General features: G+C 40.7%; 1 protein-coding gene across 12 annotated transcripts in view; it reads left to right on the top strand.

The window, feature by feature from the left end:
* Positions 1-24,702, top strand: part of scn1laa (sodium channel, voltage-gated, type I-like, alpha) — a 155,051-nt gene that overhangs the window by 57,712 nt on the left and 72,637 nt on the right. For all 12 annotated transcript variants that reach the window (XM_078228231.1, XM_078228234.1, XM_078228229.1 and 9 more), the window contains 4 exons: positions 167-340; positions 574-930; positions 1,342-1,818; positions 11,308-11,428. In XM_078228231.1, coding sequence (XP_078084357.1) covers positions 167-340; positions 574-930; positions 1,342-1,818; positions 11,308-11,428 — 1,129 coding nt within the window. The remainder of the gene's footprint in view (positions 1-166; positions 341-573; positions 931-1,341; positions 1,819-11,307; positions 11,429-24,702) is intronic.

The raw sequence follows: 24,702 nt of genomic DNA, 5'->3' as shown, positions 1-24,702 counted from the left end.
TCCAGTTGTAAGGATACATGATCCTCAAAAGCTTTCAGTTTCTCAATCAATTTAATGTATTTACTGATGATTCTGTGAGAACTGGAAACCAGAAATTGCACTGTATGCAGTTATCAGTGAAATGTGAGGTATAAAATGAAGCAATAACCCCCATATCTCTATCCAGGTATTTACTGGTATCTTTACCGGTGAAATGATTTTCAAAATCATAGCCCTGGATCCTTATTATTACTTCCAAGAAGGATGGAACATTTTTGATGGCATCATTGTGAGCCTCAGTCTAATGGAACTTGGCCTTGCTAATGTAGAAGGACTATCTGTGCTGCGATCTTTCCGATTGGTAATTATAACATTTTTATGTAAACCTGTTTTATACAGTCTTTATTTTAATGCTCCTATATTACAATTAGTTGAAAATGCCCTTTGCTTGGTTTATGTTTGTTTTTGGTGAATTGTATGAATTGATTTTCTCAAGAGATAGATGTGAGAACTTTAGAAGATAAATAGTGGAACTATTGAAGAACATATTAATGTGCTGAATAATAATTTTTATCATGGACCCTTGTTTTTCAGCTCAGAGTTTTTAAATTGGCAAAATCATGGCCAACACTGAACATGCTGATTAAAATTATTGGCAACTCAGTTGGTGCTTTGGGCAACTTGACTTTGGTGTTAGCCATCATTGTCTTCATCTTTGCTGTGGTGGGCATGCAACTCTTCGGCAAAAGCTACAAGGAATTTGTCTATAAAATTGAGAAGAGCCGTAAAGTGCCTCGCTGGCACATGAAGGACTTCTTTCATTCCTTTCTAATCGTGTTCCGTGTGTTGTGTGGAGAATGGATTGAGACAATGTGGGACTGCATGGAAGTAGCTGGTCAGTCTATGTGCCTCATCGTCTTTATGATGGTCATGGTAATTGGTAATCTTGTGGTAGGTAACAAAATATTTTTGAAAATCTTTTATGGTTAAAATAGTAAGTGTAAAATAAAAATGACTAATATTAAAAGTTTGTTACTGCTAATAGTGTATTGTGTAAGTTAAGGTCTTAATAATTTGCAACACTTGTTATTTAAAAATTCTTTGAAAATAATTTAAAAGTACAATAGTTGCTATGATTTGGGTGAAGAATATTGGTAGAAGGCAGCCCTTTGTATATGTTCATTATTGTTCATAGGGCAAGTATTGCTTGTCTTACAAAGTACCTAAAATAATGAAAAGTAAAATATTGCAGAATATGGAAATCTGGAAACAAAAACAGAAATAGCTTTATGTTGCCGATTTTCTGTATGAATGCACAGGATCTATTAAAAGGTTAAGATGTTTATACTTTTTGCTCTCCAGGTATTGAATTTATTTTTGGCTTTGTTACTAAGCTCGTTCAGTGCTGACAACCTTGCTGCTACAGATGATGACAGTGAAATGAACAATTTACAAATTGCAATGGGAAGAATACAGAGAGGCATTGATTATGTAAAAAGAAATGTGCGAGAAATTTTTCACATAGCCTTCATCAGGAGGAAAGTCACTGAAGACATCAAACCTCTTGAGGACTTGCATAACAAGAAAGATATATACATCACTGACCACACAACAGTTGAAATCACGAAAGAGGTTGACTACCATAAGGATGGAAATTGCACCACCAGTGGAATTGGCAGTAGTGTGGGGAAGTACAATGCAGAGGAAAGTGACTACATGTCCTTTATTCACAATCCGAGTCTCACTGTTACTGTACCAATAGCTCTGGGAGAATCGGACTTTGAAAACCCAAACACAGAAGATTTTACTAGTGAATCAGACCTGGAAGGAAGCAAAGAGGTAAGAAGATATTTTGTTTTTCTGCTGCATAAAATAAATCAAGGTGAATTACAGATATATATCGTATGGCCTTTCAAGGAGGTAAGACTGTTAGAGTCAATACTTTCAGCATTTACAAAGAATATATGAAAGTAGCCCAACCTGAAGTTATATAAATTACTTGCTATATAGTCTGTTTAATGTTACAATTTTGCTTAAAACTGACAAATTATGGTTTTGAGAAATATAGTTATATGTTTTTAAATATGGTTTAATCTGTTTAAAGAATTGCCAACAATTAAAGAGAAAATATATTTAATACAGTGTATTTCTAATACTGATTCATCAGAAGATACAATTACAATAAACTAAGTGATGTACAATTATGCATAACCATATTTCTGTTTTCATCAGTTATTTATAGAATTGAAAATCCTAGATGATTAAGGATAGTGCAGAGAGTAAATACTTGTATATTACAATGCAATGCTATCTTTATCTCAACATTGGCTTACTTGACTTACCAATAAAAATCTGACACAATGGTTTCTACATAAATTACTGTATTTATTTGTTCCTGACCCCCTCCTCTCCTCAACTCATACAACACTTGATAGCTTGTCCCAAGTCTGCCCTCACCAGCTCTCATCAAACTCATGTTCTATATTACCTTCCTCAATATCTCCCAGTCCAATTCTCAGCCACTCAACTATTTTGCTTTGATTCAGTGGTTAATGGCATCATTAGCTGCTGATTTTCCACAGGCATTGCTCCGTCTACGTCTCACTATAAACTACACCATTATTCCTTTGCTCAAAAAGCACATCTTTCACTTCACTAGTGTCTCCAACTAAAACGCTAGTTCTATTTTTTCGGTTCCATTCTGAGATCAAAAGCGTTGTTGCCTTCAGTCATTTCAGTCTAGTGTGAATCCTGCCCATAACAGTGAGACTGCCTGAGCTAAAATGGACACTTGCAGTCTTTGAGATTATAATGTTCTACCTCTCCTTGTTGCCCTCCACCTCTCTGCAGTCTTCAGTGTGGTCAGCCATTCCATTCTGCTGCACCATCTCTCCTCCATTATACTGTCCTCACCATACCTCTCTCACCATAGCCAGCATGTGTATTATCACTTCCCGCATCCACACAGATGTTCTTGGCTTTTCTCCTATTTGCATGCTGCCAATAAACAACTTGTACACATGCAGCCAGTTTCTTTATAACTTGATCTTTTGGTTGAGCTTCTAACTTCAGACCCTGCTGATTGCTGAGGCCATGTGTTTCTGCTTGTCTAAGATCACTGGTTTCTCCATCTCACCTCCACTGTTATTGAAACTCATCCATGTCAACTTCATCTCCTAGCTCAGATTCTACAGCCCATCACTTAACATCTACCTTTCCCAGGTTAAACTCAGTTTATTTATTGTCATTACAGACCCTGAACTAGTATTCTGTTCTCAAATGCATTCATTTCAAAATAGTTATCTTCCGATACAAAGTCCTCTTTGATCTCATCTGCTCTGTCTCTGTAACACCCTCAATCTTGCCATATTATTTCGCACTTTCTATTCTTTCAACTCAGGCTTGTGAGTCTCATTCTTCCTCTGCTGTACTTTAAGGTAAGAACCTTCAGCAATAAAAATGTTGGAATTCTCTTTCCTAAACCTCTGTCTTTTAACATTCTTTTCCACTTTCAAATCCCTCAGCAACTGGGTGTTTTAACAAAACTTTGCAATACTTTCCCAAGCTCGAGTACTGTAATGGGAATCAGTGCAATAGTAATTATTCTGCATACCATAAGTTTTAAACTGTATATAGTTTCCAATTTTTATGTTTTCTAAATGTGTACTTTGAATGTATGCAGCGAGGTCGGAGAATTTGACACCCAACCAAGTCTCCGTTCACTGCAGCGGGATGGGAAAATCCCGCCAATGTGAATGGTGGTAGCATTCGGCCATTGTGTCAATTTTTGACTTCTAGCATTACTGGAGTACACAAAATCAATTCCTGACCTGCATATTGTACAATTGCAGAAAGGTTTCTCTTTCAGTATTTGTGTGGAATGGTGCAGCATTAGATTGGAACACTCCATTATTAACACATTAAGAAAATGCCAGCAGACCTATTTCACAGGTTACAAGGTATAGTTGCATTTCAACAGAGTCCCTCAGTGCTGTTCTAAACCAGAGAAATGGAAACCTGATTCTATGATGTAGATGTAACAGCACTGCTCAGAAGTTTGTCAAAATACTGTTTTAAATAATTAAAGGGAGTCATCGTACAAATGTTTCTGCTGGTCAGTCTGCTGGATGATGCAAGGAAACTGTTTGTGCATAAGAGTCTGCAGAACAAGCTATTGAGTAAACCAGGCACAGAATAATTTTAACTTTTTCAATGGAAAAATAGGGATGAGGTATAAAATGGACTGGTTATTTGCTATCAACTCTTTTTCTCCTGACAAAAATTAAAATTATCCCCATAATGTTTCAATTGGCACAGCATGAAACACAAACGCTTGTCTTGCACACACGCCACTTGCCGAAACCCAGATATATTGGTCACAGGTTGGTAAGAACTAAGGCCTTTGAAGCAACAATAATGAGTGCAAAATAGCTTTTCTGGTGTAATTGCTCTTAGGTACTTATGAGGTCATGTGCTATTTGTGTTCTAAATACAAATGTTGATTTTGTGCATGTAAAAATATTGTCACAATAACAGGAACACATTTTTGTGTGCTTAGGAACATGTGGATACTTGAATATATTAGACAAGGATAACCAGTCCAGAAGCAATAACAATCTGACATTATTAATAACTAACTGATCTGTTTAAATATAGCCTGGTTTTGATATGTAGAGCTTCTACTGCATGCAGCACCTGGAAATCATTGAGAATGTCTTTTTTATTTTGTTAGTGGGATATGGAGAAAACTGGCAGAGTAGTATTGGGATTCTGAGGGCACAAAGTCATCCACAGTGCAATAGGATGGCAAGTTGCATACGGTAATGGACATTAGAGAATCAGTTGGTTGCAATGACAATGCAGAAGCATTTTTATGGTTAGTTCTTTGGCGCTAGCCCACAAATTATCACACTTCTTGAATTCAATTCATAACTTGCCATGGTAGAGTTTGAACTTATAATCACTGAGTTATTAATCGAATACCATAACCAAGTCACATCACACTAATACCATTTTTGATTTGAGCAGGCTGTCTCATTTTCTGACTTTGCAAAAAATCATTTTCCTGCCATTAGGCTGTATTTATAGTGTATGTGTGGAGTTTGTACATTCTCCCCGTGTCTGTGTGGGTTTTCTCACATACTTCAAAGATGTGTAGGTTAGCTGGATTGGCCATGCTAAATTGCCCCTCAGTTTCAGGGGGACTAGCAATGTAAATTCGTGGGGTTACGGGGATAGGGCCTGGATGGGGTTGTTGTCAGTGCAGGCTCAAGGGGCCAAATGGACTCCTTCTGCACTGTAGGGATTCTATGATTCTGTAATTCTCTAAATCCTGCCTCTTTTTGGTCATTGTTTTTGTTCTACTGAGAGGCATTTAGAAAGAAAGCTGTGTCCAATAATGGGAAGGGAAAATGGTCAGAGATTTGAACATCAGGTACAGGCAGAGACAGAAACTGACAGACAAAATCAGACTATAAATAGATAAATATATTAAAAGATTGAAAGCATAATTGAAGCTGTAGCATTTGGGGGAAGTGGAGGATGCAAAAGATAAAGAAAACCTTAAGAGAGTCAGGTCCAAATAATATGTGCTAACCATCATAAAGAGTGAATCCTATGGCAGCTCATCATTTTAATTAGAAGGGTGCACCTATTAATAAAACAATATTAGTAATTACCCAATCTTAAACATGGTCGAAAGATCTAATGGGTTGGCATCATATGGATCGACTTAAAAACACAAAGTATTAAAAATTGCCTTTCAAAATTATGCTTTCAAAATCAAATTGAAGCTTGAGCGTGAGATTGCTTTGGGAAGTGCTGCAGAAAAAATCACAACAATTTCACAAGAAACTTGAGTTTAATGTGTGTGGTTAGGCTATATTTTGTATTTATATCAGATCAGCTTGTACCTATATATTTTATGAATATTTTATAAGTGATGCAGTTTAAACTTGCATTAACTTTGACATTTGCTTTTCTTGAATAATTGCAACATCTATTCAGACTTCACAGTAGATTTCAGTGAATGCTGAGAACAATAAATTAAATGTAAGGAAATGAAATTTTCTTGGTAGGTATTAAATTGACAGCATCAGGCATACAGGTGTGTACACGATTTACATTGCTATGAATAGCCATTTGCCTAACACTGCAGGTTTTTCAGAAAATGACAGCTACTTGAAACAAATAGATTACAAGCCGTAGAAATCCAATCAGATTTTAATTTGATTTCACAAATGTTAACACAATGCACCGGGTAAAAACAGGTAATGTAAGGACATGAGTTACTAACATGGATTCTGCTCTTTACTTGGCATTGTCAACTCTTGTACATTCAATTATCCTAAACTGAACAAGTATGGATCATAGAAAAGAAACCAATGTTTGAGAGCAGCATTGTTCTTGCTTAGACTACTATCACACAGAAGCATAGCACCCATAAACCACGTCTGTAATACTGGAAAGGTATGAGATTTAAAACTGAGGAACAGCGAAAACAGTAAGGCCTTTTGGAGCAGAGGAGAAGGCCCTCCAGAGGAATAGTTTGGGCCTTGCGTGGGCTGCCCTGATTCTGTATCTGGGGTATAGAATTCGTGCTCCAAAGATCTCCAGCCTGCTGCAGGGATGCTGCCCTGTTGAGTTAGTGACTTCCACACGTGGCAGGGGATCAGTCCACTGGCAGCAAAACGGCAGTGAGACAGCAAAATTACTGAAATTGGGACCTTAATCATCTTAATTGGCTGCCTGCCGCCATTGTATAGGCAACTGAACCGATGCTGGGAATTCATGGCTCAATATGGAAATATGGACAAGACAGAATCCGTCTTCTATTTTGTGGAGATGTCACTCCCGTCTCTGCTCCCAGCCCTTCCAGTTCCAATCCTGTCTCCACAAGACTGGGAAAATCCAGCATATGAAAGGTGTGTAACTCCTGTGTAAGTCTCATAATAAGATTACATTTTTGCATGACGTTATGGGCGGATTTTCATGGTGTCAGGACCAAGAATCCAGGATTCCTAGCCCAATTCCCAAGGCTCCCAATTTTCATCAAAAGTGTGATAAAGTGTAGGCTGATGCAGGATGTGAACTCACAACCTGCACTCCTGACTTGACTGGCCACACTGCAACGATAAGCATCGCCTAGCTCTCTGCAATATTTGTGGGGTCGGACCAGCTTTTCAATCAGTCGTTGTTCATGGTACTTCAGAGGTGTCATGCATCGTAGTTTGAATGAGCGAACATTTTAAAAGGTTAAGTTCAAAAGGTATTACCCATATCCCTCGTACAAACCAATGCACTTTCATCCACTCCAGTGACTACTCATGACCCCATTCAAATCTGTATCTCCTACATCTAACCCCAATGGTCCCTCGTACACGCCACTCCCACCTCTATCCTTCGGCCCACCCTGAGCAGCCTCTCATACCCACCATGTGGACCTCCACTCCCCACCCAACCCCTCCAGTTTCATACTCTCCATGCCAACTTATGGCACTTCAATTCTCATTTACCCAATGTATTCTCTGTACAGAACAAATAGACCCTACAGTAACTATATCATATATGAAAAAAGCTTTAAAAATGTCATTCATTCATAATTTTCTTACAAACTCCTTTTACCAAGGCTCTATAAAAGTGTCAATAAATCAGCTCTTTAAAGTATCAATTGCAGAAACTATAAGTACTTGATGGCATTTTATCTTGTATGTATAAATCTTGAGAGATTGATTAATTGGTCTAAGAAAGAAATCTGTCGATCAAGCAATGTTTTCCCTTGGGTATTACTGTTTCAACAGATTAATGGATGTCTGAACTCTTAGCCTAGCTTCATTATGCATTCTTGGCTGTTTTCTGGGACAAAGGCCCAGAGTGCCCACGCCAACTCCCACCACCCACCTCCAGGGTTATAATCCAGCCCCATATGTGAGAAGATTTAAAATAGTTATATAAGTCATATTGTGACTTCTGATAGCTGTTACACACAACTTATTTAGGAAAACAAAATATATAAATCAGAATTAAGTACGCAATAACTGTAGGCTAATAACAAATACTGTTAACACAAATAACACATTATCATGACTAAAATGATGCAGGTGCAATACGTCGTATAATTGTTAGTGACATTTTCAGGAAAACAGACATTTTCAAAAATAACATAATTCTTGGGTAAGAATTTCAGTTGAACTATTTTCTGATAAGACACAGAGCTTGTAACTTACTCCCATCCTCATTGGAAGTTTGAGAATCTTTTAAGTCACTGGGGTTCAACCTATGTGACATTGCTATAGGGATCTGAGCTATGGACTTAGCTAAGCACATTACGGATGAAGCGAATGTAAAGGTGTGTTTTGTGTTGTTCATTTCTAGCCTGAGTGTTCTTCATTTTGTCTGTTAATGACTAACAAAAAGTTCACAAAAGGTATGTTCCCTTCTGCCGCCTATCTAGCCTAACTTATCTGGTTATTATTACAGCTCTATACCAGAAGCAGACCAGTTTTCATTGAGAAGAGAATTGTAAGACCAATTACTGCTCATTGCTGTAAAAATTAAATTATTGATAAAGGTTATTAATTCTCTTTATCCACCTAAATAACATTTTTTTTGTATTTTCTTTTTCCTCTGATGGTCCAGCGCTTTAAACATCAGATGACTTTTAAGTTCAGCATTAGCTTCTTGGCATTTTTTAATAAACTCGTGTTTCAGCTCACCCACTGTATACAATCCACGGCACATTTGATGCTTTGCTACTTAAGAAAATTATAAATAAAAATAATGTTGATTATGCAAGTTTTAATTTGTGCAAGAAGAAATCTTACTATTTTAGCCATTCTGTGGTTAAACAGTTGGGCAGCTGAACCAGAACGCCAAAACTGGCAGAGGATTTCTAAGTTGGCTCATTTGGCCAAAACTAATTCCAGTGAAAGTAACTTGTAGAATACCAATATGCTATCTGGCTAGTGCCAACTTAAACTGCATATTTTGCACTTTTGACACAGGCAATATAAGTGAACTAAAGGTTCAGAATCATCTGATTTGATTGTGCAGCAAATTAAACTACAATGTTTTTTGGCACATGGAGCTTCAGATTACCTATACTCTGTGGTACTTGATGGAATGATGCATGCAGTGCTGGTAATCTAAAGACATTGTGGTTCAATGAGTTTTTGTCTGACCGAACATGAGAAAATGTGCACCCGACTGACATCAAGGAAAGTTAGCACTTCCAAATCATTGTTTCAGTAGAATTATTATACCCAGGTCAGTGTCACTACCAGTTAAAAATGAATTAGCGATCTACTGCTCACTCTAAACATATGTAACTTTTACCCCTCTTCACAGGAAGTCAACCTTCCACCAAAAACATTTTGCAAAAGTTGCTCTCATCAGGAATTTGGTTAATTCATTAATGAGTATCAATTAATTCAAAACTTTGGGCAAATAAGTAAACAGATCTCAGTCGCCAGCTTGAAATAGATAAACATTGAAGATATGACCGATACATGGCTTTTCTTTAATGAAACAAATAGTATAGTGATTGACAGTTTAAAAAACAGGCTGGAAATTATTGGTGTCACAATCCTTAAAAGATAAAACATCTTATTCTTTCTGTAAGAATTGTCAATTTCACCTGCAGCGTGTCACAATAAGTACAATCGGAATGTAATTACAGAGAATTTCCCTTGAGTCACAATATATTTTAATAGGTGACTGAATTTGAGTATTTTCATATTTTTAATTTTAAGTTTTTGAGTTTTGTATAATATTCAATCACTAAAATGTCATTCGCTTTGATGGAATATCATCAAAAATACTTATGGCCAATCATACTGATGTCTGGAAATATTTTGCTGGATTTTTTGCCTCTGCTTCCACATGTCACTGTGATTGGCAGCCAATACATGTTAACAAACGGGTCCAAAGAATTGTAAGTTAGGAGGATATAATTTAAAAGAAATCCTTCCTTATTCAGTCTCAGATTAAAATGCTGTTTTCAATAGAATGCACTGCTTTGGGCCCATTCAGAATGCTTTCTGCTGTTATATTGTGGAATACTACAGCTATAACACATACTGAGGTTTTGGTTATAAAACTGAGAGACACTGGTTTGTACTAATGATGGAGACTGAAGAGTAAGAAGGCACAACATTACTGTGGTTGACTGAGGTGCATGGCTAAGTTGGAAAGGTTGCATTTGCAATGAAGTTACTTGTTACAAATAGAGGATTCTTACCACAGTAATGAATGGAGGGAGGAATTTGCATGTGGATCAAATTTGTCAAACTTGCTTTTAAGTGGAGTGACTTATAATTTCTATAACAAAGCCTTAAAGGCCTTATTCCAGCTCAGTTGAGAAATCAAAATAGTGGCACTGTCCTCAATTTAGGTTCAATTTTGAGGAACTTATTTGTTATAAAAGAAGAATACATAGTTCTTATTTTTAATTGAGCATCAAGTAGAACTTTTAAAGAAACATGTTTTTAATTTCATTTTATGAAATAATAACCTTCTATGAATTTGCCTGCTTACATCATCTTTTTACCTGGTTTGTTAGGGCACCATGAATGCTGTAATAGATGAATTTGTGCAAAATATCTTGTATCCCAGACTACACAAACGGAATGCCCGGCTACTAATCCTCATATTTCAGAGTAGTACCCAGACTTGTTCACATGTTGGCACCCAGGGGATTTGTGTGTGCCATTATAAAAGCTGCAAAGCAATTTAATTGGCAGATTATTTTAACTTTGCACAACAAAAGATTCAGAGGCTGCAAATACCATTAACAGGAATATGCACTTTCGATGAAACTCCTGAACAAGTATGTGTACCACCTTGATCAATGAGTGCTGCTGCCCTAGATCATCCATTTTAGCAACAAACAAACGTTTAAAAATGTGCAACAATTTTCCTAAAGCTAATGCACTGATCTTCCTTTCTGATGCTCAGAAATTACAGAAGCTCGGAATCCATACAGACTGAATGGTAAAGTGTATTTTCATGTCAATGAAGATTACACCTGGAGTGTTGGATTAAATGTATATTTTTCATAAATATTTCATGCCTTCTTTAGAAATGGCATAAATATTCTTTTGAATGTAATGGATATGTATATATAAGTTTACTTTATGCATGTACCCACATGCAATTTCATGATAGTACAAGCTTTACACCAGTCATTTCAACTTATATTCAGTATAATTGCATAATAGAAACCTTGGCAACATCAAATCCACTGCTCAGAGGTTATTATTTCCTGCTTGGCTGTTAGGTACTTAAGTCACCTATCCTGAGAAATAGCATATATTTGGGCTTCTTTGACAGAAACTGGCTGAAAGCAGCTCATCCGAAGGGAGCACAGTTGACAGGGATCCACCGGGAGAGGGGGAACTACCAGAAGAAATACCAGAAGAATCCATGGAGCCCGAAGCATGCTTTACTGAAGGTATATATCTGTGTTGCTGATAACAACTTAAGCTGTTCAAGTATCTGAAAAATATAATGTTGATTTGTGTTTGTTTTCACGTTTGGTTTTTATTACTGTTTGCACCTATGTCCATTGACAAAATGACCAAGAATATATACTGCAATGCTCTGAGCATTTATTCTACTTCTAGCCAGAATCTGAAAAGATTTTAGTCAAAATTTGTGGTATAATATACCTCTTGGTGACCAATAGTGAAGGGAACCACTGATAAGAGAGTTTCATATCAAAATTGTATCATGCAGATTTCAATGACCTGTAACATTTACAGCATCACAATATATTTTTAAAATTCATTTACGGGATGTGGACATTACTGGCTACAAAGAACAACGAAAATTACAGCACAGGAACAGGCCCTTTGGCCCTCCAAACCTGCACCGACCATGCTGCCCAACTTAACTAAAAACTCCTACCCTTCCAGGGACCATATCACTCTATTCCCACCCTATTCATGTATCTGTCCAGATGTCCCTTAAAACTCACTATCATATCTGCTTCCACTACCTCCCCCAGCAGTGAGTTCCAGGCACCCATCACCCTCTGTGTAAAACATTTGCCTTGTACATCTCCTTTCAGCCTTGCCCCTTGCACCTTAAACCTATGCCCCTTGTAATTGACTCTTCCACCCTGGGAAAAAGCTTCTGACTATCCACTCTGTCCATGTCCCTCTTAATCTTGTAGACTTCTCTCAGGCCTCCCCTCAACCTCCGTCGTTCCAGTGAGAACAACCAAGTTTCTCCAACCTCTCCTCATAGCTAATGCCCTCCATACCAGGCAACATCCTGGTAAATCTTTTCTGTACCCTCTCCAAAGCCTCCACATCTTTCTGGTAGTGTGGCGACCAGAATTGAACACTATATTCCAAGTGTGGCCTAACTAAGGTTCTATCAAGCTGCAACATGACTTGCTAATTTTTAAACTCAATGCCCTGGCCGATGAAGGCAAGCATGCCGTATGCCTTCTTGACTACCTTCTCCACCTGCGTTGCCACTTTCAGTATCCTGTGTACCTGTACATCCAGATCCAGCATTTATTGCCCATCCCTAGCTGCCCTTCAGAAGGTGATGGTAAGCAGCCTTCTTGAACCGCTGCAGTCTCTGAGCTGTAGGTACACCCACAGTTCTTGGATTTTGACCCAATGACAATGAAGAAACGGCATTGTCAAGCCATAATGGTAAGTGACTTGGAGGGGAACTTTCAGGTGTTGGTGATCCGACATATCTGCTGACCTTATGCTTTTGGATGGTAATGGTTGTGGGTTTGGAAGATGCAGTCAAAGGAAGCTTGGTGTGTACAATCTGCAGTGCAACTTGCAGATTGTACACACGGCTGCCACTGTTTGTCAGTGGTGGAAGAATTAAATGTTAGTAGAAGGGGTAGCAATCAAGTGGCCTGGTTTGTCCGGGATGGTGTCAAACTTCTTGGGTGTTGTTGGAGCTGCAGGCAAGTGGAGAATATTCCATTAAACTCCTGACTTGTACCTTGGAGATTGTGAATAGGCTTTGGGGTGTCAGCAGGTGAGTTATTCGCCACAGGATTCCTAGCTTTTGACCTGCCCTTGTAGCAACAGTATTTAGTGGCTAGTCCAGTTCAGATTCTGGTCAATGGTAACCCTCAGGATGTTGATAGTGGGGATTCAGTGATGATAATGTCATTGAATGTCAAGGAGTGATAGTTACATCCTCTCTTGATGGAGATGGGCATTGCCTGACGCTTGTGTGGCATGAATATTACTTGCCATTGTAAGCCGAAGCCTGGCTATTGTTCAGGTCTTGCTGCATTTGGACATGAACTGCTTCAGTATCTGAGAAGTTGTGAATGGTGCTGATCATTGTGCAGTCATCAGCAAACATCTCCAGTTCTGACCTTATGATGGAAAGAAAGTCATTGATGAAGTAACTGAAAGTGGCTTGGCCTGGGACACTACCTTGAGGAACTCCTGCAGTGATATCTGGAACTGAAATGACTGACTTCTAACCAACACAACCATTTTCCTTTGTGCCAGATATGACTCCAACCAATGGATGGTTTTCCCCCTGATTCCCATTAACTCCAGTTTTGCTAGGGCTCCTTGATGTCACACTTGGTCAAATGCTGCCTTGATGTCAAGGGCAGTCACTCTCACCTCACCTCCAGCATTCAGCTCTTTTGTCCATGTCTAAACCAAGGCTGTAATGAGGTCAGGTGCAAGTTACTGCTGAGTAGGTACTGCTTAATAGCTGTTGATGACCCCTTCATCACTTTACTGATGATCGAGAGTAAACTGATGGAGCAGCAATTGGCCTGTTTTTTATGTAAAGATCATCCCTGGGCAATTCTTCATGCCGGTTAGATGCTAGTTATGAGAGAGAGTGCACACACTAAAGCCCAAACCCACTAAAAGATTGCCCCCATAATGGTGGAGTTGTTAGCAAATGGCCACCCATTAAAAATGAAAGTGGATATGTGGGCTCTGGTCTCTGTGACCGGGGAGCAGACTTATAACTGCCTCCAGGCAGGTATTCAACTCCTGAATCCAGAAAGCACAAAAGCCAGGCTGGCCACCTACACTAGGGAACCATTGCAGATAAAGGGCACCACAGCGACCCTAGTGACTTAGAGACAGCAGTCAGCTTGACTTCCACTCATCATGTATGGGGTCAAGGACTTAGCCTGATGGTGAGAGATTGGATCCAACGCATTACATTGAACTGGCTGGAGATCTTCAGGCTGGGCACTGGAGGACAGTACAAAGTCATCAAGAAGGACTTGGGAAAATAAGGGGAGCCAAAGCTAAGATTTATATCAACTCCGATGCTACGCCTAAGAATTTGAGTGACACCAGTTCCATATTCCCTCTTGGAAAAGGTACCGTCAGACTGGAATGCCTGGAAAAGCTTGGCGTCATAAAACCTGTTCAGTTCGCAGAATGGGCTGTATCTTTTCCTGTCCTCAAGCCGGATAAGTTGTCCCAGCTCTGTGGAGATTATAAGCTTATGGTCAATAGGGTTTCTAAACTTAACAGATACACCATGTCTGGATTGAAGACCTTTATGCTATGTTAACTGGGGGACAAACATTTTCAATGCTGGATATGAGTCATGCGTTTCTTCAACTTGAATTAAACAAGCCTTCCCGAAAGTACTTAACAATTAATAAGCACTGAAACCTATGCGGGTACGTCAGCCTGTCTTTTGGGGTCTCATCTGCATGCACCATTTCTCAACGGGTCATGGAGAACATACTCCAAGGGTTACTTCATGTAGCAGTGTACCTGGATGATGGATGTCTTGGTCCCAGGAACTTCGGAATACAAACACCGAGCGAACTTGAAAGAGTTCTTACAATGATTTTCAGAGGTCAGGGTATGCCTGAAAAGGGAAAAAGCGCCATGACCTATTTGGGTTATTGGGTGGATAGCAAGGGCCTACATTCGGTGGAAGACAAGGTGAGGGCGATTAGGGAGGTGTCAACTCCAAGGAACCCCATGGAATTGAAATCCTTTCTGGAGTCAGTAAATTATTACAGGAAGTTTATTTCTAATTGAGCTTCGTAGTCTCCCGCCCCCCCCGTCCCCATATGCCCTACTATGGAAAACCAAAGGTGGCCTTGGGGGATCTGTAACTGGAGACTTTTAACAGTATTAAACAGTAAACTTTTGTCCTCTAATATATTGAGTCATTTTGACCTCAAAAGGTCCTTATCTTGATATGCGATGCCTCCCCTTATGGGTTTGGGGCAGTACTGGCATGTCGCTGGAGAGATGGGGCAGAGAAGCCTATTGCATATGCATCTAGGACCCTCTTGGATGCTGAGTGGTAGTATTCCCAGATCGAGAAAGAGGGATTGGCAGTTGTCTTTGGTGTTAAAATGTCCCATCAATATGGCAGATGTCTTTTCCTAGTGACTGATCATAAACATAGAACAGTACAGCACAGAACAGGCCCTTTGGCCCACGATGTTGTGCCGAGCTTTATCTGAAACCAAGATCAAGCTATCCCACTCCCTATCATCCTGGTGTGCTCCATGCGCCTATCCAATAACTGCTTAAATGTTCCTAAAGTGTCTGACTCCACCATCACTGCAGGCAGTCCATTCCACACCCCAACCACTCTCTGCGTAAAGAACCTACCTCTGATATCCTTCCTATATCTCCCACCATGAACCCTATAGTTATGCCCCCTTGTAAAAGCTCCATCCACCCGAGGAAATAGTCTTTGAACGTTCACTCTATCTATCCCCTTCATCATTTTATAAACCTCTATCAAGTCTCCCCTCAGCCTCCTCCGCTCCAGAGAGAACAGCCCTAGCTCCCTCAACCTTTCCTCATAAGACCTACCCTCCAAACCAGGCAGCATCCTGGTAAATCTCCTCTGCACTCTTTCCAGCGCTTCCACATCCTTCTTATAGTGAGGTGACCAGAACTGCACACAATATTCCAAATGTGGTCTCACCAAGGTCCTGTACAGTTGCAGCATAACCCCATGGCTCTTAAACTCCAACCCCCTGTTAATAAAAGCTAACACACTATAGGCCTTCTTCACAGCTCTATCCACTTGAGTGGCAACCTTTAGAGATCTGTGGATATGGACCCCAAGATCTCTCTGTTCCTCCACAGTCTTCCGAACCCTACCTTTGACCCTGTAATCCACATTTAAATTAGTCCTACCAAAATGAATCACCTCACATTTATCAGGGTTAAACTCCATTTGCCATTTTTCAGCCCAGCTTTGCATCCTATCTATGTCTCTTTGCAGCCTACAACAGCCCTCCACCTCATCCACTACTCCATCAATCTTGGTGTCATCAGCAAATGTACTGATCCACCCTTCAGCCCCCTCTAAGTCATTAATAAAAATCACAAAGAGCAGAGGACCAAACACTGATCCCTGTGGCACTCCGCTAGCAACCTGCCTCCAGTCCGAAAATTTTCCATCCACCACCACCCTCTGTCTTCGATCAGACAGCCAGTTACCTATCCAATCTGCCAACTTTCCCTCTATCCCACACCTCCTTACTTTCATCATAAGCCGAGCATGGGGGACCTTATCAAACGCCTTACTAAAATCCATGTATGTGACATCAACTGCCCTACCTTCATCAACACACTTAGTTACCTCCTCAAAAAATTCTATCAAATTTGTGAGGCACGACTTGCCCTTCACGAATCCGTGCTGACTATCCTGGATTAATCCGCATCTTTCTTAATGGTCGTAAATCCCATCCCTAAGGACCTTTTCCATCAATTTACCAACCACCGAAGTAAGACTAACCGGTCTATAATTACCAGGGTCATTTCTATTCCCTTTCTTAAACAGAGGAACAACATTCACCTTTCTCCAGTCTTCTGGCACCATCCCCGTGGACAGTGAGGACCCAAAGATCAAAGCCAAAGGCTCTGCAATCTCATCCCTTGCCTCCCAAAGAATCCTAGGATATATTTCATCAGGCCCAGGGGACTTATCGACCTTCAGTTTATTCAAAACTGTCAGGACATCCTCCCTCTGAACATTTATTTCCTCCAGCCTATTAGCCTGTAACACCTTCTCTTCCTCAAAAACATGGCCCCTCTCCTTGGTGAACACTGAAGAAAAGTATTCATTCATCACCTCGCCTATCTCTACTGACTCCATACACAAGTTCCCACTCCTGTCCTTGACCGGCCCTAACCTCACCCTGGTCATTCTTTTATTCCTCACATAAGAGTAAAAAGTCTTGGGGTTTTCCTTGATCCAACCCGCCAAGGACTTCTCATGTCCCCTCCTAGCTCTCCTAAGCCCCTTTTTCAGCTTGTTCCTTGCTCACTTGTAACCCTCAATCGAGCCATCTGAACCTTGTTTCCTCATCCCTACATAAGCTTCCCTCTTCCTTTTCACAAAACATTCCACCTCTTTCGTGAACCATGGTTCCCTCACTCGGCCATTCCCTCCCTGCCTGACAGGGACATACCTATCAAGGACAGCCAGTATTTGTTCCTTGAAAAAGTTCCACTTTTCATTAGTGCCTTTCCCTGACAGTTTCTGTTCCCAACTTATGCCCCCTAATTCTTGCCTAATCGCATCATAATTACCTCTCCCCAATTGTAAACCTTGCCCTGCCGTACGGCCCTATCCCTCTCCATTGCAATAACAAAAGACATCGAATTGTGGTCACTATCTCCAAAGTGCTCTCCCACAACCAAATCTAACACTTGGCCCGGTTCATTTCCCAGTACCAAATCCAATGTAGCCTCACCTCTTGTCGGCCTATCCACATATTGTGTCAGGAAACCCTCCTGCACACACTGCACAACAACTGCCCCATCCGAACTATTCGACCTACAAAGGTTCCAATCAATATTTGGAAAGTTAAAGTCCGCCATGACAACTACCCTGTGACCCCCACACCTATCCATAATCTGCTTAGCAATTTCTTCCTCCACATCTCTATTACTATTTTGGGGTCTATAGTAAACTCCTAACAACGTGACCGCTCCTTTCCTATGCTGAGACTTTTTAAAGAAGACAGGACAATACTCCCATTGCTTCCACTAAGATACAGCGTTGGATCTTGTTACTGACAACTTATGAATACCTCCTAGAGCACCATCCTGGGACCCAGATAACCAACGCTGATGCACTGAGTCATCTGCTGTTGCCTGGAAGTCCAGCTTCACCACCAGCCAGAGTCGATGGCATTATGGCGCTCAACTTTCTCAATTATCTGAAAGTTTTCAGGTTGTTCCAGTTCCTGCTCAATTTTCTGTCACAGTGTGTAGAAAACTGAATCTTGAAACTTGAAGAACTTTGGAGAAGTTTCAGTCTTCACAGTAAGTCAGGCTTCATGTCTTTAATCACGCCAAGACCTTCCTTGAAGACATCAGCATACTTGTCTAACGAGGACCGCATCATGGGGTTGCCTTGCACTTTATTCATTTTATTCCAGTCCAGCAAATTTCTTTTAGCGAGTTTCCAGCCATAATGATGGGTGATCCCCTTTCACAATAAGTGGCAACTTAGAATATAAAAGTAGTGAAATGTTACTACTACTGTACAAAGCATTAGCGAGACTGCACTCAGAATATTGTGTATAGTTTTGGTCCTCTTACTTGAGAAGAGATGTAGTTGCACTGGAAGCAATTCAGAAGATGTTCACTGGATTGATTCCAGAGATGAGAGGTTTGTCTTACAAATAGAGATTGGGCAGTTTAGACTGATATTCCCTGGAATTTAGAATAATGAGAGGAGATCTAATTGAGGTGTACAAGGGGATTGACGGAAGTAGATGCAAAAAGGATGTTTCCTCATGTCAGGCAATCTAGAACAAGAATCATAGTTTTAGGATAAGGGATGGCAGATTTAAAACAGAGATGAGGAGAAAAATTACTTCTCCCAAAGGATTGTAAATCTGTCGAACTCACTACCTCAGAGTGGAGTGGATACCAGAACTTTGTGTAAATTTAAGGAAGAGGTGGATCGGTTTTTAATTCATAAGGGTTTGAAGGGCTATGGTGAACGGGCAGGAAAGTGAAGTTGAGGCCAATATGAGATCAGCCATGATCGTATAAAATGGCGGAACAGGCTCGAGGGGTTAAATTGCCTACTCCTGCCCTGCTCATAGTTCTTATTCTTTGCTACCTGATCTCCGTATTTAGCTTGAACAGGCAGTTTTCTAAATATTTTCACAAACTGACCAGTGTAAGTGCTAAACTGGAGGAGGGTTTTCTCCAGTGGGCATTTCTTGAAAAAAAATTTCCATGTCTTCTCTAAAGCAACAGATGCTTCACTGTCAATCTCTATTTCAACTATTTTACCATTTCAGACAATGTCAACTTTTACTCCTTCATTTAGTTTCAGTCCAGACTTAAATGCCTTAATACAGTGGTTCCCAAACTTTTTTCACTGGGCCGCACTTTCGGAATAAAAATTTGCTCGCGCCACACTGAATTTTTTTATTGATAAGAAATACATTCAGAAACAAAAAAAAAACACTCCGAGCAGTGCTTGATTCATAACATAGAACACAACTACTTTATAATATCATCATGGGATATCCAGAAAGTATAAAACAATCACTTTGGAAAAATATCAAATCCATGTTAAAATGTTTCTTTGATTGTCCTTGAATCTTCCCGCCACACTTGCCACCTCTCTTGCTGCACCAGTGTGGCGCGCTGCACCCTTTGGGAACTACTGCCTTAATACGATCAACCTTCTGCATTGTTGCTATTGGTTTCACTTTCTGTCTCATCTGGACTCGCATTACTTTGGTATTTTGTTTCCAAGTAATGTGTCATTTTCAACTGCCTGTTTATTTTCAAGTGCAAGTTGTCATAAATAATGTAAAAAAACAGGATGGGGCCCTAAAGCTGAATTGAGGGAGTTAGGAGTTAAACTAAACAGTAGGACCTCAAAGGTAGTAATCACAGGATTGCTACCAGTGCCACGTACTAGTCAGAGTAGGAATGTCAGATAGCTAAGATGAATATGTGGCTTGAGGGATGGTGAAAGAGGGAGGGATTCAAATTCCTGGGGCATTGGAACCGGTTCTGGAGGAGGTGGGACCAGTACAAATCAGATGGACTGCACCTGGGCAGGACCAGAACCAATGTCCTCGAGGGAGTGTTTGCTAGTACTGTTGGGGAGGGTTTAAACTAATAAGGCAGGGGGATGGGAACTGATGCAGGAAGTCGAAGAGGAGTTAAAAGTGGGGACAGAAACAGGAGGCAGTAAGGGGAAATGTGGAAGGCAAAGAAACCAAAGTCAAAAATCAAAAAGGGCCACATTACATTATAATTCTAAGAGGGTTGTAAATGCCAAAAAAAACCCTGAATGCTCTGTGTCTCAATGTGAGGAGCATTTGTAATAAGGTGGATGAATTAACTGCGCAGTCATTAACGGATATGATGTAATTGGGATCAAGGAGACCTGGCTGCAGGGTGACCGAGGATGGGAATTCAACATCTAGGGGTATTCAATATTCAGGAAAGATAGTTGAGGGAGGAAAGGGGGTTGAGGTAGTGTTGCTGGTTTAAGAGGAGATTAACGCAATAGTAAGGAAGGACATTAGCCTGGACAATGTGGAACATATATGGGTGGAGCTGCGGAACACCAAAGGACAAAAAACATTAGTGGGAGTTGTGTACAGATCACCAAACATTAGGAGTGAGGTTGGGGATGGCATCATGCAGGAAATTAGAGGTGCATGCATGCAGTAAGGGTACAGCAGTTACTAGGTGTGACTTTAATCTGCATATTGATTAGGCTCACCAAACTGGTAGCAATGCAATGGAGGAGGATTTCCTGGAATGTAAAGGATGGCTTTCTCAATCGACTAGAGAAGCAGGCCATCCTAGACTGGGTATTGGAAAATGAGAAAGAAATGTGGTGCAAGATCCTTTGGGAAAGAGTGACCATAATATGGTGGAATTCTTCACTAAGAGGGACAGTGACATAGTTAAGTCTGAGACTCAGGTCCTGAACTTAAGGAAAGCTAACTTTGATGGTATGAGACATGCATTAGCTAGGATAAGTTGGCAAAGGGTACTTAAGGGTTGGCAGTGGATAGGCAATGGCAGACATTTAAAGAACAGATTGATGAACTTCAACAACTGCACATCCCTACTTTAAAAGTAAAACCATGGAAGATGGCTCAACCATGGCTAACAAGGGAAATCAGTGATAGTGTTAAAGCCAAAGAGGAGGCATGTAGATTGGTCAGAAAAAGCAGCAAACCTGAGAACTGGAAGAAATTTAAAATCCAGCAAAGGAGGATAAAAGGTTTAATTCAAAAGGGGAAAATAGAATACAAGAGTAAGCTTGCAGAAAACATAAAAACTGACTGCAAAAGCGTCTATAGATATGTGAAGAGAAAAAGACTGGTGAAGACAAATGTAGGTCCCTTACAGTTAGAATCAGGTGAATTCATAATGGGCAACAAAGAGATAGTAAGAAGTTTAACAACACCAGGTTAAAGTCCAACAGGTTTATTTGGTAGCAAAAGCCACACAAGCTTTCGAGGCTCTGAGCCCCTTCTTCAGGTGACTCACCTGAAGAAGGGGCTCAGAGCCTCGAAAGCTTGTGTGGCTTTTGCTACCAAATAAACCTGTTGGACTTTAACCTGGTGTTGTTAAACTTCTTACTGTGTTTACCCCAGTCCAACGCCGGCATCTCCACATCAACAAAGAGATGGCAGACCAGCAAAACAAATACTTTGGATCTGTCTTCACTAAGGAGGACACAGATAACCTTCCAGAAATACTGGGGGACAGAGGGTCTAGTATGAAGGAGGAACTGAAGGAAATCCTTATTAGTCAGGAAATTGTATTGGGGAAATTGGTAGAATCAAAACCCGATAAGTCCCCAGGGCCTGATGCTCTGCACTCCAGAGTACTTAAGGAAGTGGCCCTAGAAATAGTGGACGTATTGGTGATTATTTTCCAGCATTCTGTAGACTCTGGAAGAGTTCCAATGGATTGGAAGGTAGCTAATGTAACCCCACTTTTTAAACAAGGAGGAAAGAGAAAATGGGGAATTATAGACCAGTTAGCCTGACATCAGTGGTGGGGAAAATGCTGGAGTCAATTATTAAGGATGTAATAACTGAGCATTTGGAAAGCGGTGACAGGATCGGTCCAAGTCAGCATGGATTCACTAAAGGGAAATCGTGTTTGACAAATCTTCTGGAATTTTTTGAAAATGTGACCAGTAGAGTGGACAAGGGTGAGCCTGTGGATGTTGTATATCTAGACTTACAAAAGGCTTTTGACAAGGTCCCACACAAGAGATTAGTGAGCAAAATTAAAGCTCATGGTACTGAGGGTAATGTATTGACGTCGATAGAGAACTGGTTGGCAGATAGGAATAAATGGGTCCTTTTCAGAGTGGCAGGCAGTGACTAGTGGGGTACCGCTGGATTCAGAGCTGGGACCCCAGCTGTTCACAATATACATTAATGATTTAGATGAAGGAATTGAATGCAGTTTCTCCAAATTTGCAGACACTAAACTGCGTGGCAGTGTGTGCTGTGAGGAGGATGCTAAGAGGCTGCAGGGTGACTTGGACAGGCTGACTGAGTGGGCAAATACTTGGCAAATGCAACATAATGTGGATAAATGTGAGTTTATCCACTTTAGTGGTAAAACTGGAAGGAAGATTATTGTCTGAATGGTGGCAATTTAGGAAAAGGGAAGTGCAACGTGATTTGGGTCATATGGTTGAACAATCGCTGGAAGTTTTCATGCAGGTACAGCAGGCGGTGAGTAAAGCTAATGGCATGCTGGCTTTTATAGCAAGAGGATTTGAGTACAGGAGTAAGGATGAATGCTGCAGTTATACAGGGCTTTGGTGAGGCTACACCTTCAGTAGTGTGTGCAGTTTTGGTCTCCTAGTCTGAGGAAGGACATTCTTGCTCTTGAGGGAGTCCAGCGAAGGTTATAATAATAAAGAAGGAAATAATAAAGAAAATTACAGCACAGGAACAGGAACTTTGGCCCTACAACCCTGCACTGACCATGCTGCCCGACTGAACTAAAACCCTCTGCCCTTCCAAGGACCATATCCCTCCATTCCCATCCTATTCATGTATTTGTCCAGACACCCCTTAAAAGTCACTATCGTATCTGCTTCCACTACCTCAGCAGCGAGTTCCAGGCACCCACCACCCTCTGTGCAAAAAACTTGCCTCGTATGTTTCCTTTAAACCTTGCCTCTCGCACCTTAAACCTGTGCCCCCTAGTAATTGACTCTTCCACCTTGGGGAAAAAGCTTCTGACTATCCACTCTGTTCATGCCTCTCATAATCTTGTGGACTTCTCTCAGGCCTCCCCTCAACCTCCGTCATTCCAGTGAGAACAACCAAGTTTCTCCAACCTCTCCTCATAGCTAATGCCCTCCATACCAAGCAGCATCCTGGTAAATTTTTCCTATACTCTCTCCAAAGCCTCCACATCTTTCTGGTAGTGTGGTGACCAGAATTGAACACTATATTCCAAGTGCGGCCTAACTAAGATTCTATAAAGTTGCAACATGACTTGCCAGTTTTTAAACTCACTGCCCCGGCTGATGAAGGCAAGCATACCGTATGCCTTCTGGACTACCTTCTCCACTTGCGTTGCCACTTTCAGTGACCTGTGTGCCTGTACAGCCAGATCCCTTTGCCTATCAATACTCCTAAGGATTCTGCCATTTACTGTATATTTCCTATCTGTATTAGACCTTCCAAAATGCATTACCAGTTCACCAGACTGATTCCGGCAGGACTGACATATGAAGAGGGACTGGATTGACTGGGCTTGTACTCAACTGGAGTTTAGAAGAATGAGAAGGGATCTCATAGAAGCATATAAAACCCTGATGGGACTGGAGAGGCTAGATGTAGGAAGAATGTTCCTGATGTTGGGCAAGTCCAGAACTAGGGTCACAACCTAAGAATAAGGGGCAAGCCATTCAGGACTGAGATGAGGAAGAACTTCTCCACTCAGAGAGTTGTAAACCTGTTGAATTCTCTACCACAGAAGGCTGTTGGAGCCAGTTCATTAGATATGCTCGAGAGAGCTGGACATGGCCTTGTGGCTAAAGGGATCAAGGGGTATGGAGAGAAAGCGGAAGTGGGATACTGAAAGTGCATGATCAGCCATGATCACATTGAATGGTGGTGCAGGCTCGAAGGGTCAAATGGCCTACCTCCTGCACCTATTTTCTATATTTCCTCTACGTTTCTATGTCTGTGTGTTCTTTGCCATGCCATCGCCTTGGTGGTACTCCTTTACAGCGATCAGCCTTTGGTCCAGGCTGTATGAGTCCCTTTTTCTCCAGAGGAGCAGCAATTAATGGTTTTCTACTCATGACATTCGGCATTGTGTCCTTTTCCATTGCAGTGGTAACTTGTTTGGAAGTGAGTAGTCCCTCACTTACTGCTTTAGTTTCCGCATTGTTAGAATCACTTCCAAATCTCCCAGCTTGTTTCTCTGCCATTTCTATGCTTTTCACAAACACTTCCTTCAATGTCAACAATCTACGCTGAATTCTTTCATTTGTTAGTCCACAAAGCAAATGATCACGCAAAGCTTCTTCCAGGTAACTTTTAAAGTCACAATGTTAAGCTAGTTTTCTCAACTCAGCCTGTTCTCTTCAGTGAAACTTGAATCTCTTGGCAATAGCTGTTGTTCTGGGATCGAAGTGGTTTTTGTTTCAAAATGTCCACAAGCTCTTTGAAGCTTTTATCTGCTAGCTTTTCAACGGCAATGAGATTTCTCAGGTTGAATTTTTCATTCT

This window comes from Mustelus asterias, chromosome 14 (assembly GCF_964213995.1).
Source record: "Mustelus asterias chromosome 14, sMusAst1.hap1.1, whole genome shotgun sequence".
In the NCBI taxonomy this organism is placed as follows: Eukaryota; Metazoa; Chordata; class Chondrichthyes; order Carcharhiniformes; family Triakidae; genus Mustelus; species Mustelus asterias.
Note: the sequence above shows the minus strand (reverse complement) of the source record. Positions and strands in the feature narration are given on the sequence as shown.